The sequence below is a fragment of the Ciconia boyciana genome, chromosome 5 (genome assembly GCF_034638445.1).
Source record: "Ciconia boyciana chromosome 5, ASM3463844v1, whole genome shotgun sequence".
Classification (NCBI taxonomy): Eukaryota; Metazoa; Chordata; class Aves; order Ciconiiformes; family Ciconiidae; genus Ciconia; species Ciconia boyciana.
In genome coordinates, this window is record NC_132938.1 from 65,839,221 (window position 1) to 65,851,893 (window position 12,673).

At 42.4% G+C, this 12,673-nt stretch overlaps 1 protein-coding gene across 11 annotated transcripts in view; it reads left to right on the top strand.

The window, feature by feature from the left end:
• Positions 1-12,673, top strand: part of AFF1 (ALF transcription elongation factor 1) — a 135,830-nt gene that overhangs the window by 90,297 nt on the left and 32,860 nt on the right. For 10 of the 11 annotated variants that reach the window (XR_012042823.1, XR_012042824.1, XR_012042825.1 and 7 more), the window contains 7 exons: positions 847-891; positions 3,620-3,706; positions 4,483-4,519; positions 4,893-4,944; positions 10,003-10,057; positions 10,189-10,232; positions 11,665-11,821. Coding sequence is in view for 8 of the 11 variants with exons in the window: in XM_072863337.1 (XP_072719438.1) it covers positions 847-891; positions 3,620-3,706; positions 4,483-4,519; positions 4,893-4,944; positions 10,003-10,057; positions 10,189-10,232; positions 11,665-11,821 (477 nt within the window). In the remaining 3 variants the exon portion in view is untranslated. The remainder of the gene's footprint in view (positions 1-846; positions 892-3,619; positions 3,707-4,482; positions 4,520-4,892; positions 4,945-10,002; positions 10,058-10,188; positions 10,233-11,664; positions 11,822-12,673) is intronic. The other variant, XM_072863331.1, reaches the window with a different exon arrangement.

Consider the following 12,673-nt stretch of genomic DNA (forward strand, 5'->3'; position numbering starts at 1 on the left):
AAGGCAGCTGCAGGCGCTGCCACGGCTGTTTCCTGGTCCCCTTCAGGTGGTGTTGGTGGAGTGCCGGGGCACCACCAGAGAGCTGGCCTCCCTTCAGAGGTCCTCACCCTGCTTGCGTTGGGGAGCCCCGGACCCTGCCAGGTGGGCACATGGTGATCACTGCCTGGGCTCCAGCAAAACAGGTGGGGGAGGTACAGGGGCAGTCCCTCAATCCAGATCCAGGTCATCTGCAGGCTTTTCCAGAAATCACTACGTTCCTCCTACCCGGTGGTACGTTCAAGGTTTTATTCTGAACTGCACAAGTTACAATTGTATTGCTTTTCTATTTTTTAATGGCAGTTGATGTTCCCATGAGTCCAAGAGCTGGCATTCAAGGGCCTGGTGCATGATTCCTCCAGTGAAAACCGCCTCTACTTTGCCTTCTCCAAGCTTAGGGCTTATGTGCTGGCTTCTTTTTCTGCTGAGTGCACATGGGTGCATAGAAGAATGCAAGTCATGAAACAAGAGGAGTCCTGTCAGCTGAATGAGCACCATTGTTTAATGAGCTCTGTTTCTCTTTATGTTATTTCCTCAAGAGATGCTGTTTGGAGACACTTTTCTTCTTTCTCATCTTTCTTAGAATATATCTTCTACGAAAGACTTGAAAACAACAGGCTTTGTAGAAGTGCATTTTTAACTGCCCTTCTGATGGGGCTTTTAATTCTTATTAGTATTTTATTATTAGTGGACTTCCATGAAATTTATAGAACCGTTGGTAAGCAAATGTTTGATGAGTGCATCTGTTTGTCTCATGTCAGTTGGTAAAAACAAAACAAACTTATGCTGCTTCCCTCTTTTTTGTTGTAGCAAACTTTCCCCAGTGATGTCCACTCCATTGAAGAAATTTTGAAGGTAGGTGCTCTTAAATAATAGATCTGTGTTTGCTTATATTTTGCATGCATTAAAGTAGTGTGTGTGGGGAAAAATATGGCTCTGCTTCTGTTCTGTCAGCGGATGTTGCAATCACTAAAAGTGTGTTTTGGGATACGCTGTGGAGAAGTAAAGATAAAAGTTAGCTTTGGGTACAGCTGTACAGCTGGAGTTGTAAGACCAGTCTTTCTATCAGTATGTAAGTGTAATACAGTCTGGTGCAGTCCAAGGGCAAGACTGACAAATCATCCGAAACAGCCAGAGCTGCTCCTTTGTCAAGTGAGGGGGTTGCCATTACTGAGTGCTTCCTCCAAAGGCACTGGACATGCTGCCTCCTGTCCATGCTGCCAGTCCCAGCAGCGTGGCCCTGAACAGGAGCATGCACCTGCACCCTTCCCACTCGCCTGCACATGGCACTGCTGCTAGGCTGCTGCTCCTTCACTGTAATTCTAGTCCATTCATGCAAAGCTAAGCCAGCTCTGATGCAGAACTGTCTCTGTAACCTTGTGTCAGAGCTGGCTCTGTGAGCAGTGCACAGGCTCCCAGTAGCTGGGTCTGAGTACGTGTCACCTATTCACTGTGCACGGTGTGAAAATGCACTGTGATCTGCAAGCCGGTCATGCTGATACTGAGAAGACAGTTCCTTGATGTCAAATATTATTCTGAGACACCGAAGTCCTAACGGAGGTGTTTGGTTTCTGTGATTCTCTTCCCTCACTGTTGCTTCAGGCTGCAAAATCCTGATGCCTTTTTGCTCTCAAGAAGCTGTTGTCAGGGCAGCATTTTAGCTGAAAGGTAGTTGTGCACAGGTGCTCACTAGCTACTGAGTGCTGATCGGTGTTGCAGCACGAGTACTCCGCCTGGAAGTACTATATCCTTTCGTGTTTCATGAGACATCCTGTTTTCTTGCCTGTTAGTAATGCATAACGCTATTTTTGTAGCAACCACAGGGAAGCATGTACAAATACATGAAGAGGTGTAGTGCAGTATATTGAGGAGTTTATCATCTATTGAAAGATTGCACAGCTGGTGAGTGAAGTGAGCAATGAGCTGAACAGTGGGAAAGGAGAAAGGAGAAGGCAAGGGTGGTAACAATGTGATCAAATAGTTACCGAGGTTAGTTGTAGGCTGCTTCTAGTTCTTGCACGTAAACGCCTGTAGATTGCTCTGATCCCTGCTTATAGAGCCAAAGGTAGCAATGTGGTTTCTTTCCCTGTAAATCTTTGCATTTTATGTTATTCCTAATAGATAAGGAAAGTAGGGACACTTCTGAACTTTCATATTTGTGCTTTGATGAAAAAATGGCACTTGTAAATTACAACACAGTGGAGATTTTCACGCTTCAGTCTATTTGGTGCCAAAAGTACAAAAATGTACTTTGCACCGACGCGTTCTTCATTAATTTCTTTTAAGCCCCTGAGCAAACTGTGTGTGGTGCATGCTTGTCATGAGATGCGTTCAGCATGAACATAATCCCTAATTTTCTGAGCTGAGCAAAGTGCCAGTATTGTGTTACTCTGCATGCTGCTTTTTTCAGGAAGTTGACATGGAACAGTTGTGATCACAGCCACTCTGGATGGGGAAGGTGGGTGCACACCTTGAGTACAGAGGTGATGTTGGGCTGGGGGGAAATCCTGAGATAACTATTCCTGCAAAGGCAATGAGGGTGACAGGCCATATGAATTCACTTACTTCTTGGAGCAACTATTATGCTCTTCAGGATTTAAAACTTGAGGATCAGGAGCCAAGAAAAGTGTGTCTTGTGTGATTTCAACAAGGTGTTTCTGAATTTCTGAGCCCCAACTTCCCCAAAGGCCTCATCTAGATTAACCCCCATTGAAGTATTTTAGTGTATGTTCAAGACAAAGATCCTTATCTGTGCTAGGCTTTTCATGTGTGTTTGTTGCAGTGCAAGCCAAGGCTTTAGCACGCTCGTCTGGGCCCAGCTGTGGTGCCAGAAGAGGCAGGTTGGAGGTTGATCTTGCCTGCCGAGCCCTATCCCATGGCCATGGTGTTTGTGCTCTGCTTTCACCTGGACCATGGCTGAGCCAGAGAAGCTGGTACCTGGTAGTGATGGTGGGTGAGAGTAAGGGCAGGGGAACAGGGCAGAAGGATTCCTAAAGACATAGCATGTTGGGCGGTCTCTTTCTTTGGTTTGAAACCACGTCCCGGAGCTCTGCGTCAAAGATGTCTTGGTCAGAGCAAAAGCTAGTGTTTCAGGCAGAATAGCATGGGGATCGGCTGGCAGTCAGAGCTCTCTGGCTGACCTCCTTGAGTTATGAAAAGCCTCTCGGAGTGTTGTTGCTGTAAGGGGATATAAGAACTTCCGTAATAGGAAAGTCCTGCGCTTTGAAAAAACCCAGAACTACTCATATACGGGTTTTATTTACTTTTCCATTTATTAACTGTGATAGCTGTAAGGCTGAAGCCTAATCCTGCAAACACAGTAAGTACTTAATTCTCCACAATCTTCACTGAGATTGCTGTTACTTGGGCAATGTAAGTATGCTGCAGAAAAGGAGCAAGTCCTCACCATGGTCTGGCTGCTGCGCTCAAAGGAGGGCTTCTCACTGCAGTACTGTCTCTCGTGTTTGCGATCGGGTCGACAAGGACTTTTTTTGGTAGATCCATATGAATCTCTTAAGTGTAAAACTTCACCTGTGTGTATCAGCAAAAATACTGTAAGCTGCTTCTCTCAATCTCTTTCCAGGAAATGACCCACTCATGGCCACCTCCCCTGACAGCTATTCATACGCCTAGTACAACAGAGCCTTCCAAATTTCCGTTCCCAACAAAGGTAAAACACCCTCTTTTTGCCAGGGCTTTTGATAAATTAGAAGAGAGCTTTCCGGCTCTTGCATGTGTTTTCATCTGATTTTGTCCCCCTTTCATAGCTAAAGTCTGTCAGGAGAGATTATCTTTAGAAGAAGTCAGATAAATTAAAGGACAATGGATCTCGAGTTGTATAACGGCTGCTTGCAACACATCGTTTTACTGAGAATTAGATTGTGCTTCTGAGTAATTGTTTTTGAGTGGGCTATATGGTAGCATAATTATCTTTCCTCTTTTTTATTTTTTAAGCAAGCTTTGTATTTTTCGAGTTGTAAGATGTTTGAGCCAGAGGGGGGGATGAATGAATAATGTTTCAATGACTTACACATTTGTTATAGTCGTGGGCTTCAAATGTGACTGCTTTTCAGAAACATTTTAAGTATCTCTGTTGCGGCACAAAAAACATTTTATCTTTATTGTCAACAAAAATACTTGCTGACTGGGTTAAACAGAAATGTTTGATAGCTCTTACAAATTTTTTGTAGTACTCCTTCGAAAATGCACGTACCACTAAAGCGTTAGCAACACATTTTTGGTGGCAGTAGCACGTATCATTTCTGTCCATGCCTAGCTATGTCAGGCCAGCTTAGACTATTGGACACTTCAAAGTCATACATTGAGAAGTTAGTCAAAGTATTTATTATAGTAAGAAACAAGTGGAAAACAAATCGTCAATATGCTGCTATTAAGAGAGAGATGATGTATTTTATTCTCAATTTGCACTTTATCCTTTCTTTCTAGGAATCACAGCATGTTGGATCTGTAGCACAGAATCAGAGTAAGTAGAAATCCAAAGAAAACACACTACTATGTGTATATTGACAGATAGTTGTGTGTGTTATACATTGAGGAGAACATCAAATGTTTACATTGATTAAGGAGCACGATTTCCTGTGCTTTGTTGAACAGAGATGAATTTAGAAAATGCTTAAGAGATTCTATACATTCATTACCTAGAAACTAAGGCAGCAGTTCAGCAGAGAACAAACAGTATTTCATTAGGAAACCCCATTTGGAGTGATGAATAATCCAACGGCAAACAATTATGTCCTGGAAGAAAGTGACTCTCTAATCTGATGCTCAGAGACCATAGGGTAAAATACACTACAAGTGAGGCAAATAAAACCAACCAATTCATTTTTTATTTACAGAACAGTATGACGCACCTTCAAAAACGTTGCCTAGTTCTCAACCAGGAACATCGTAAGTAACCAGACTCAGTTCCCATCTCTACTGTGCAGTTACTTAAAAGAACCTGGAATTAATGAAAATTTGGTTTACTTAATGATTCCGAAGATTAAGGTTTTATCAGTCTGATTTTTCTCAGAAAATTTCAGTGCAGGGAATTTTCACCAACAGAAACATTACTGTTTCATGATTAAGATGACCATGTTAAAAACAAAACAAAACTGAAGAAAAAACCCCAACTATTAATGTACCAGATTGAAGGGGTTTTTTCTCTTTTAATTTGTAGCTACTTAACATCTTGTCACACTTAGTGCTATTCAAACTACTAATAATGCATTCAACTGACATAAATCATAAGGGGTACAAACTGAATCTGATCTATTCTGCATATCGTTTTGAAGCCTATGAGGGCTAGTAAAGCTAAGCTAGGAAAACTGTGAAAACTAGGGGTGAAATTTTAAAGCAATCATATGGTATAACTTTCTGCAATTGGCCAAGGAAAAGTTTTCTAAAAAGTGTTATCTTAATTTTATTTTTATTTAAAAAACCAAACAAACAAAACTTCCATGTGGACTTTCTAAAAACGTCAATTTATATTCTAATAATGTTAGCTAGTTGCAAAGTGGAGTGAAGATGAAATTTCTATAGCTTTTTTAAATAGTATTTATATATTTCTACTTTTCTTGATATATCTCTTCCCTATCATGTTATGTCTTCTCTCAGAAGAAAGCTTCTTAGAATTTGAGTCTCAGTGTAAGATGTTTATGCATAATCACTACAAAAGTTTTACAAGGCTAGGAAGAAATGCCAACTAAGAAATGAATCGCTCCAATAGAAAATTTTAAGTTGGTGGATAAAATAACTTGGTACTGTCCTTGTAGGTGAAAGTGGTTATCTATTAATTAGGTTAATTACAGAAATTGCTTGAAAGTAGTTTTGTGTGGGCTGACATTAGTCTTTCAGGATTAACCTGGCCAGATGGCACCGTTGATAGGTTCTGAGCCCTAAGTAACAAATACAAATCTTTCCATTTCTAGAATGCTAAGGGGTCTGTGTGCAAGGCAATTGCTGAACCATTAAATGCCTATCAGTTCATGTGATGTATAAAGATCTCATGTTACTCCATGATACATTGTTCCATGGAAGGCTGCAAACTACAGACTACAAAGCTTACTCCACTTGTTTTCCTTTTCCTTATCATGAACAATTTAATTTAAAAAAAAAAAACAACCAAAACCAAAACTGGGCTAGTCACAAGTAAGAGGAAGAGTGTCTCTCCATCTTGGTTGAGATTGTAGAATTTTGCACTCAAGCTCTGTAAGATCTGTAAAACAACCCTTTTAATACTGTTCCAGCATCATGCAGAGGAGCCCTCGCTGGCTGGGAGTGTGGGATAGTGTCTTGCTGAGCAGTCAACTACTCCTTTAATCCATTCTTTATTTTGCTCCTCCTTCTTCCACCCGAGCTTGCTCCTCCTGAACGATTTCTGGAAATTTTCATTGCACTATTAAAAATACTAGTTTCAACTGCTCCAGGCTCTGCCTTCCTCCTCAGCTGCCCTACAACCATCATCTTTATTTCAACTCTTCTCAGCTGCTTGTAAAAATCCCTCTAGCACTTTAGTCAGTTGTCCAGGTGGCAGAGAGAGAAGAGACTTTTACGGTAGACAAGAATCTGAAAATACTCCTTTCTTAGCCCAAAGGTCCAGAATGGTAAATTTGGCATGGTACATAGTTCTGTCCTTAGCCAACATCCCCTCTCTGCTCAGCGTCCTTGTGCGCACTTTAGAGCCAGCGCTGGTCTACCAGGGACATGCATACCCACAACTGACAAATGCAGTTGAAGCAGGAGGAACAGGGTGGCTTAGGTTTATGTCCAAAATGGAGTCAAGCGAGATTTGCCCAAGGACTTCCTCTACATCTTTCCCTTGAACTGATGTATCCCTTCTTTTTTGTTTTGTTTTTGTTTTCATTTGCACAACAGGGCTTGCTTTCTTTGCTGTTCAAAGTTCACGTGACTGTCTGAAAATTCAGCTGCCTAGAGTAGCTCGTGTTACAAAGTGTAGCTGGCTGAAAACAAACAGCGTTTGTGCTGGTTAATTAGAGGTTGAAATCCTGGTGCATCTGTGTGCCTAAATTAAGCATTCAGCTTTACAGAGCATGCAAGGGTTTCCCAGATGGCTTTCATTCTTGAATACAGCCCTGAAGTTAGCACCTGGCTGCACTGGAATGGAAGTAGCCCTTCTTTTAAAAGGGGAGATTCCAAGCTCATTCTTGGTGATGCATCTTTAACCAGGCTGGCAGAGAGGAATCAGCCTGTGCTTTCAGTGGGGTTGTTTGGCAAGCGATATTAATTTTAGTCCTGCTTCTCTTGCTAAAATAGCTTTACAGGGAGATTGATGGTGTGTATATAAGCTGCAAATGAACAGGTCCTGCAAATGAAAACTTGGCATCTATTAACTCCTGAGCTAATTAAAGCATTAAAATTATTAAAGCAGATTTATTTTCTTTAACTAGGCTATTTAACAATTTGTTGAAACCTTGTTTTGGGGAAACTGGCTCTGTCTATCCTTGCAGAAGTATGACTCATTTAAAGTTTTAGTGTTCTTCCTTGATCCTAAATTGAACTTAAGTAGTTGCAACGTTCTTTTATGCTGATGCATTTTATTTACCAGCAGCTCAGGTGAATAAGGCAGTCCTTTTTATTACAAGCAGTTAAATCAGATTTAAAAGAAGATCTAGGTAGTGTTTCCTTGCGTTATCCCCTTACCTCTAAAGGAAATGCATCTGTAGTCCACAATTCTTAAAACAAAAAGCAGAAAATGTCTTCAGAACTTTTTAGCATCCCTGGAAGTTTGTTCATTATCACCTTTGAAGGACTGCCTTCCCTAACGGGTTGGAAAAAAAATGAAAAGAATTCATTGAGATGCTAGTAGACATTTGGCCAAACTGCCCAGAAGTGTGGAGAGTGGCTGTATTGTTGCTGTTCTTTTTTCCTTTTTGTCTCTCAGTGGACTGGCAGTGAGCTTTGGCTCTAGCCCACATGCGAAGTTGGCGCATGCAGGATTGCTGCAGACTGTGTGCCGTTTGCCTTCTGTAGGAAATTCAGGGGCCTCGTTTTCCAAGGTGGTGTCTCATAGCGCTTCCCTTCAGTGTTTACTCTAAAAGAAGAGGCAAGAGGTGATTTCAACCAAGAAGGTGTATGAGGAAATAAAGCAGTGGAGGCTGGGAGATGGAGGATAGTCACAGGGGAATGGCAAAGTCAAAATGCCTGAACAAAGAAAGCACATAAGTCTTCGCGAGTGTAATCAGACAGAGCCTTTGTGGCACTGAGATCCTCTTCTGCATCAGTGAGAGGTACTCGGGGCCTGTGGAGTCAGTACCTTTGCAGGAGGCATCACCTGTGCGGGAGAGGTTGGCTCTGTACTGGTAGACACAGAGACCTTTGGGGTTTCTTCATGCTGTCCTGCTCTGTGGACAAGAGCAGATTCGTCGCTTCTGGTTTGTGGAATTGTTCGTTGTGAGACCGTGGCCAGCTTCGGCAGTAAACGTGGTCCTATTTCAATGAAAGTATCTCCATGCATGTCAGCTGCTTTGGTAGGAGTGTAAAATAATTGGTCTAGTTAGTGGGGATAGTGTTTAAATAAAGGAATCACTTTTTTATTCAAGTTTTTACTCCTCTTTTGTCATGGAATCATAAAAGCAAACTGCTCAGGGTCATTAGAGGTGACCCATAGAGCCATAAATCTTTTTCGCTTTGCTCATAATTTGACATGAAGGCTTGAAAGAGTGTGACGGTTTGCGTAGTTTTCCTTTTTAACTCTCTCCCCACTTTTCCAAGGTGATGTGATTCACCAGGGATGTTTCATATTTGTTTTCTTGCTATAAAATGTGTTGTCATGAGGGGTTGGAGGCATATTTTTCTTATTTGGGCATGAGAAAAACTTCTCTCAGAGCACCCTTAGTTTGAAATGAGGTTGAAATAAACAGAGTTTTGACCTGATTGATTAAAATCCCTGTCTCAGTTCCCAAGCTTTTTATTCCATTTTTGGAATGACACTTGTGTAATTCTCTGGGTTGAGGAGTTGGTCTCCAGCTAGTTTCAAGATTTGAATTGCTATACTTTTGAATAGCAAGAGTTTTGCCTGTCTGTTTTCCAACTCCTTTTGGGATGCTTGCATGATTGCCAAAGAGGGGGATAACAATTTGGGAGAACTTTGGGTCCCTCCCCACAAATTCTTCCCCTCCAGCCTTTTGAGGACCTCGGTAATGCATTGAAATTGCAAGCAGTAGTGACCACCTGCAGGCAGAGGACTAAATTACGCTTTTGGAAACATTTGCAGGCAGCCTGCTCTCTAGCAATAGTAAAACAGAGTTTGTGCCTCCGCACTTCTAAACTGCTTTGAGTACCTGAACTGCTCGATGTTACAGTTACTGCTGAGATGTGCAGGAATATGAAGTTCATTGTGTAGAGAAGAAATAGGAGATAGACTTGACCTTAGCATTTACATATGTATGTGTGATAGGAGACTTCAGCAGCAAAAAGAGAACCCCTGTGACAGAAGAAATATTCACAGCCCGTGAGAGCAGAGAGCGTGAACACGCACAGCTTCTGGTGCAAAGACGATGCTTTCTGCCCCTTAGGGAGCCAGTGCAAGCTAATAGCATGCTAGTCTCTTGCTGTATAAGGATCAGGCTTCTTCCACCCCACCCTGCTGTGTTAGTGTGCTAGCTAACCTTTGTTGGCTGTGTTAGTGTGCTAGCTAACCTTAGTTGAGGAGCATTCCCCTCACAGAACTTTGTCTTTGTTGTCTGTAGATGGCAGCCAACGATACTGACCTCCATTGCAAAATGTCCTGAGATCAGTTGGAAAGCACAGTAAAATGCTTAGGTTGTGTGTTATCATTTTTTCATTCAGGTAGTGACAGGGTTTAGCAGATTGAGCATGCCGAATGTTCAAAAAGGATGTGGGAGGTTGGTTTGTTTTGGCAAGCACAAACCAAGTCTTTTTCAGTGTCTGCTGCTTGAAAATGTGTCTGCCTTGGCTGATATTTATCTTCTGGTTGTCTTTCAGAATGCTCCAGGACGACCTGCAGCTCAGTGATAGTGAAGAGAGTGGTGACGACCAAGTCAGTTTTAGATGTTTTATACACTAGGCACACAGACATCCCTTTAAATCATCATGACTTGTTGCGTTGTTCTGAGTTCCTTAAGCTAACCTTTCCTCCCCCTCTCCTCTTTGTTTTTGTGAACAAAACAGGTTGTTGAAAAGCCACCTTCTTCACTTGCTCCTCCAAGGTACAGGTTTGTTCCCAAACTACTAGCTAGACCAAATAAGGAGGAAAAAGAAAACTACTTTTTATATATGGGGTAGATGGGTAAGGGCTCCTGGTTTCTCTTGTAGATACAGGCTTTGGTTTCTAGCTGCCTGAAGCTGCTGTTGAAAATTTGCTTTAGTTGTGTGGGGTTTTACAGAAAGCTCCAATTAGAAATGAATAATCCAGGCACGCTGGATTTTGCCTATGAACCAGAATTGTATTTCCCCAACTGTTCCCTTCTTTTCTCCTCTTCCCATCCACCAGTGTATATGTAGATCACACTGGAGCTAATGGGATTTTCAGTTGTAGTAGTGATGAGTGAGGGGTGAGTCCAGTTTTAGTTCAGAAGGAAGCCCAAAACAGCCAAGCGGGTGAAGAACAGAAGAGGGTTAGGTAGACTCATTGAGGCTGTTTGAGCTCCTCCTGATAAGGCAGCTGATTGTAAGAAGTTCCTGCCATGTATTGTTAGGCAGAAGCAATATTCAAGGTAGACTGAACAGCCACATTCCAGCATTAGAGGAAGAAAGGTGGAGAAGCCCAGAATTTTTCCTACAGGAGAGCACCGACATACATTTTTGGCTTGATATCTATATTCTTCAAGCGCTGGGTAATGGTCTACAAACTCAGACTTGCAGAAGGACACACCCATTCTTGGCATGATCTGCGTCTCTGCAAGCTCTTGAAATAGAGTGTTCTCATGATATCAGTCTGGATCAGCAAGGAGCTTGCCTCCAAATCATACAAATGTGTTGATACTGACGTGGGAAACAGTTTCCAACATAAAAATATCAGCACTTTGATTTTGTAAGCCCATTTCAAAACAAAAAGAAGCTGTGCATAAAAGTCATGGTTTTCCCCCAGTTCCATCCACTCACATTGCCACTGCTGGAGGAAAACACTTTTGAGTAGGGGAGGGTGTTGCAAAAAATGCTGCTGCTTGTCATGGCTGTTAATGAAACGGTTGCAGCACCTTAACCAAGTAACACAGATGAAGTTAGTGAAACTTAAGGGGGAAAATACAAAAAAGAGAAACCATCCTGGAATGTATGTTTCTGTCTTATTAGCCTTTATTGGAAATTTTTCTTCTCAGGGTTGGGGCTTTCAGAAAAGCACTTGTCAGTTTTGGTTGTTTTTTAAACTTTGGTTGGCTAAATGTAGCTTCATATTGTAGCAGTGGTGTCCTGCTTATGCATTTGTCTGACTGGGTTGGAGTTGAAGGTTTTATTATTTCCAGAGGTTTTTTTATTCCAGTGCTTTATCATGTGTATGTCAATGTATTCCTCTGGCCTTCTCCCCTCTCCCCTCAGTGCCAAAACACAGGGTTTCAGTTTTATTTTTGAATCCTGCCATGTCAATATAATAAGTAAGTAACCTTCACCCATGATGCTTTCTAATTTTATCTCATGGTGGCCTTGCAGTGCCCTACAGTCCCAGCCCAAGAGTGTGGCATCAGCACATTCCAGCAGCCCGGAGTCAGGGAGCACCAGTGACTCAGACAGTTCTTCAGACTCAGAGACGGAGAGCAACTCAAGTGACAGTGAAGCAAATGACCCTCCGAGAGCGTCAGCGCCTGAGGTGAATGCAAATAAAATGTAGAGGCTGCTTAATACAGCCTCTTGCCTCAGACTCTCTGCTGTCTGAATGCCATCAGGACAGGAGACCTGAAATACCGTCATCGTTCAGGTGTCCCCTTGACATCTTTGCTGCATCATCAGACTTTTCTTGCCCTTTGCTTCCCTTCTAGAGTTTGTCAATTAAATAACCCATAGTAACAGCAGAATTAGACTTTTACGTGCATAACCTTGAAGCGTTCCCCCTTCTCCTTTGGTATCATTGTCTAACATTCCTGGAGGAATTAGTGCCTTCACTGGCAAGACACAAGCAAGGCGCAAATGAGAAGCACGGCTTGTCTGGGGTGTTTGGGGCCCACCTCTTCCCGTGCAGCTTTTCTGGGTTCCAAGGCTATGGGCTGCTTCAGGGTGATACCCTGATACATTAAGAGGAGCCATTGCCTCCCTGCAGCTCCTGTGCGTGAGTGACAGATTCAGCTTCTCCCTGATCGCAGCTGAAGTGATCAGACCTGCAGGAAGGGCTGGAATGTGCTTAGACTTGCTTCTGTTGAATTTGGCTCAGATAGTGCTGCACTGGCATTTCTGAGGCTTTTATTGGGAAAAGCAGACAAACAGAACTTGGTGCCTTAAAGTTTCATAATTGAGACAATGCATTTTTTAAAAATCTGCTGCAAAAGTGCTCATGTCCCATGGTTTCAAACAATTCCTCCAGCTTGCAAAACATTCTCAGGCCAGTAGGAAGTGCATGGTTATATCCTACGGACCACAGCTGATGTAAACCAATCCACTGACAGTTTTGAGGTACTCTCACAAAGCCCAGAAACCTTGTAATTTATTTCTCCCTCCCTCCCCCAGC